Source organism: Neomonachus schauinslandi, chromosome 9 (genome assembly GCF_002201575.2).
Source record: "Neomonachus schauinslandi chromosome 9, ASM220157v2, whole genome shotgun sequence".
NCBI lineage: Eukaryota > Metazoa > Chordata > Mammalia > Carnivora > Phocidae > Neomonachus > Neomonachus schauinslandi.
Window position 1 is genome coordinate 103872139 of NC_058411.1, and position 1371 is coordinate 103873509.

General features: G+C 52.7%; 1 protein-coding gene across 1 annotated transcript in view; it reads right to left on the bottom strand.

The window, feature by feature from the left end:
• The window catches only part of IGDCC4 (immunoglobulin superfamily DCC subclass member 4), a 37073-nt gene extending 35702 nt beyond the window's left edge, over positions 1-1371 (bottom strand). Inside the window, exon 1 of the mRNA XM_044918291.1 lies at positions 1305-1371. Within this exon, the coding sequence (XP_044774226.1) occupies positions 1305-1371 (67 nt within the window). The remainder of the gene's footprint in view (positions 1-1304) is intronic.

Genomic DNA, 1371 nt, shown 5'->3' on the forward strand with positions numbered 1-1371 from the left:
GCCGCCGCCTCGCCCGCCCCTCCATCGCCATCTTGGGCGAGCAACCGGGGCGGGGGCGCCCAGCGAGTGCGGCCGCCGGGCCCGCTGGGGACCCCGGCCCCGCGCACCGTGACCCCGCGCCGCGCGGGGCTCTACTCCGCCGGGGTCTGCGCCCCGGGCCCTCGCCCTCTCCGGGTCGCCTTGGGCCCCAGTTGGGCCGCTTGTTTCTGGGTCTGTCTCTTGGACTCCCTGCCTCTAGGTCTCTGCCTCGGTGTATCCGTTTCTTTTCCCTGTCGCTGCTTCAGGGTCTCCTCCATCTCGGTTCCAGGCTCAGTGGAGGCAGAGTCAAGGTCTCTGTCCCGCTGGCCCATCTTGCCATTTGAGCCCAGTCCATTCCAGCCCAGATCCTGGTCTGAATCCTGGTTACTGCGCAGGCTGCACCAGGAGACGCACTGAGGACAGGACAGCATCCTCCTCATCCTCATTTCCATTGCCATTCCAAGCTGGAGACTTCTCTTGGCCTCCTTCTCTTGCTCTTGCAATAATCAAGCCAGGCAGAGCATACTCTACCCTAAGCACTACCACATTTAGACCTCTCTACAACCCTGGGAGGGACAAGGAAGGTTTGATTGCTCCCATTTTACACACAGGGAAACTGAGGATGGAGGAGGTGAAGTGACTTGCCTAAGGGCATGAGGCTAGGGAGCAGCAGATGTAGGATCAGAACCCTGGTTTTCAGACTCAGAAGGTCATTTCCCACTCATTCTTCAGTGGTGCCTTCCTTGCGCTGGCCAGACTGGTTGCCTCAATATCCCACACATTTTTCTTGCTCTACAACTGGGGCATCAGTCATCAGGCTAGGATAGGGAGAGGAGCTCAGATTAAATGATCTATTTAAGGTCCCTTCCAAGACCCAGATGCCATGATTTTTCACTCCTTAGATCTCCAGTATTCCCATGATTTAGAGCCATTTCGTCTCTGTACCTGGTAGTTGTCTTACCCATTTGTTGCTAGTTACCCTTAATAATGACCCATATTTTGCATATCTAACAGAGTCTGGCATATATTCATTTACTGTCAGGCCCATTGGCAGCACTTGACTTAGGTGAGCACTCGCACTTGCTTCTCTTAGTGATCTCATCTGGTCATCAAGGCTTTAAGTGACATCTATTTTTTTTTTTAAGTTCTTTGTTTATTAATTCGCTCATGAAAACTCTGCACCATCACCACAGAAAAAGTCACTGCGGAAGTTTTACTCCTTCTGTTGTCCAGTCGCCAGCTCACTTTTTGCCAGCACCAAAATTGGCTTTTCCAGTCCCCCTGACTTTCTTCATTCTGTTCTTGCATTCCTTTTGCGTGTTCTTGAGGTCTTTTTCTTCGAATACAGGCCAT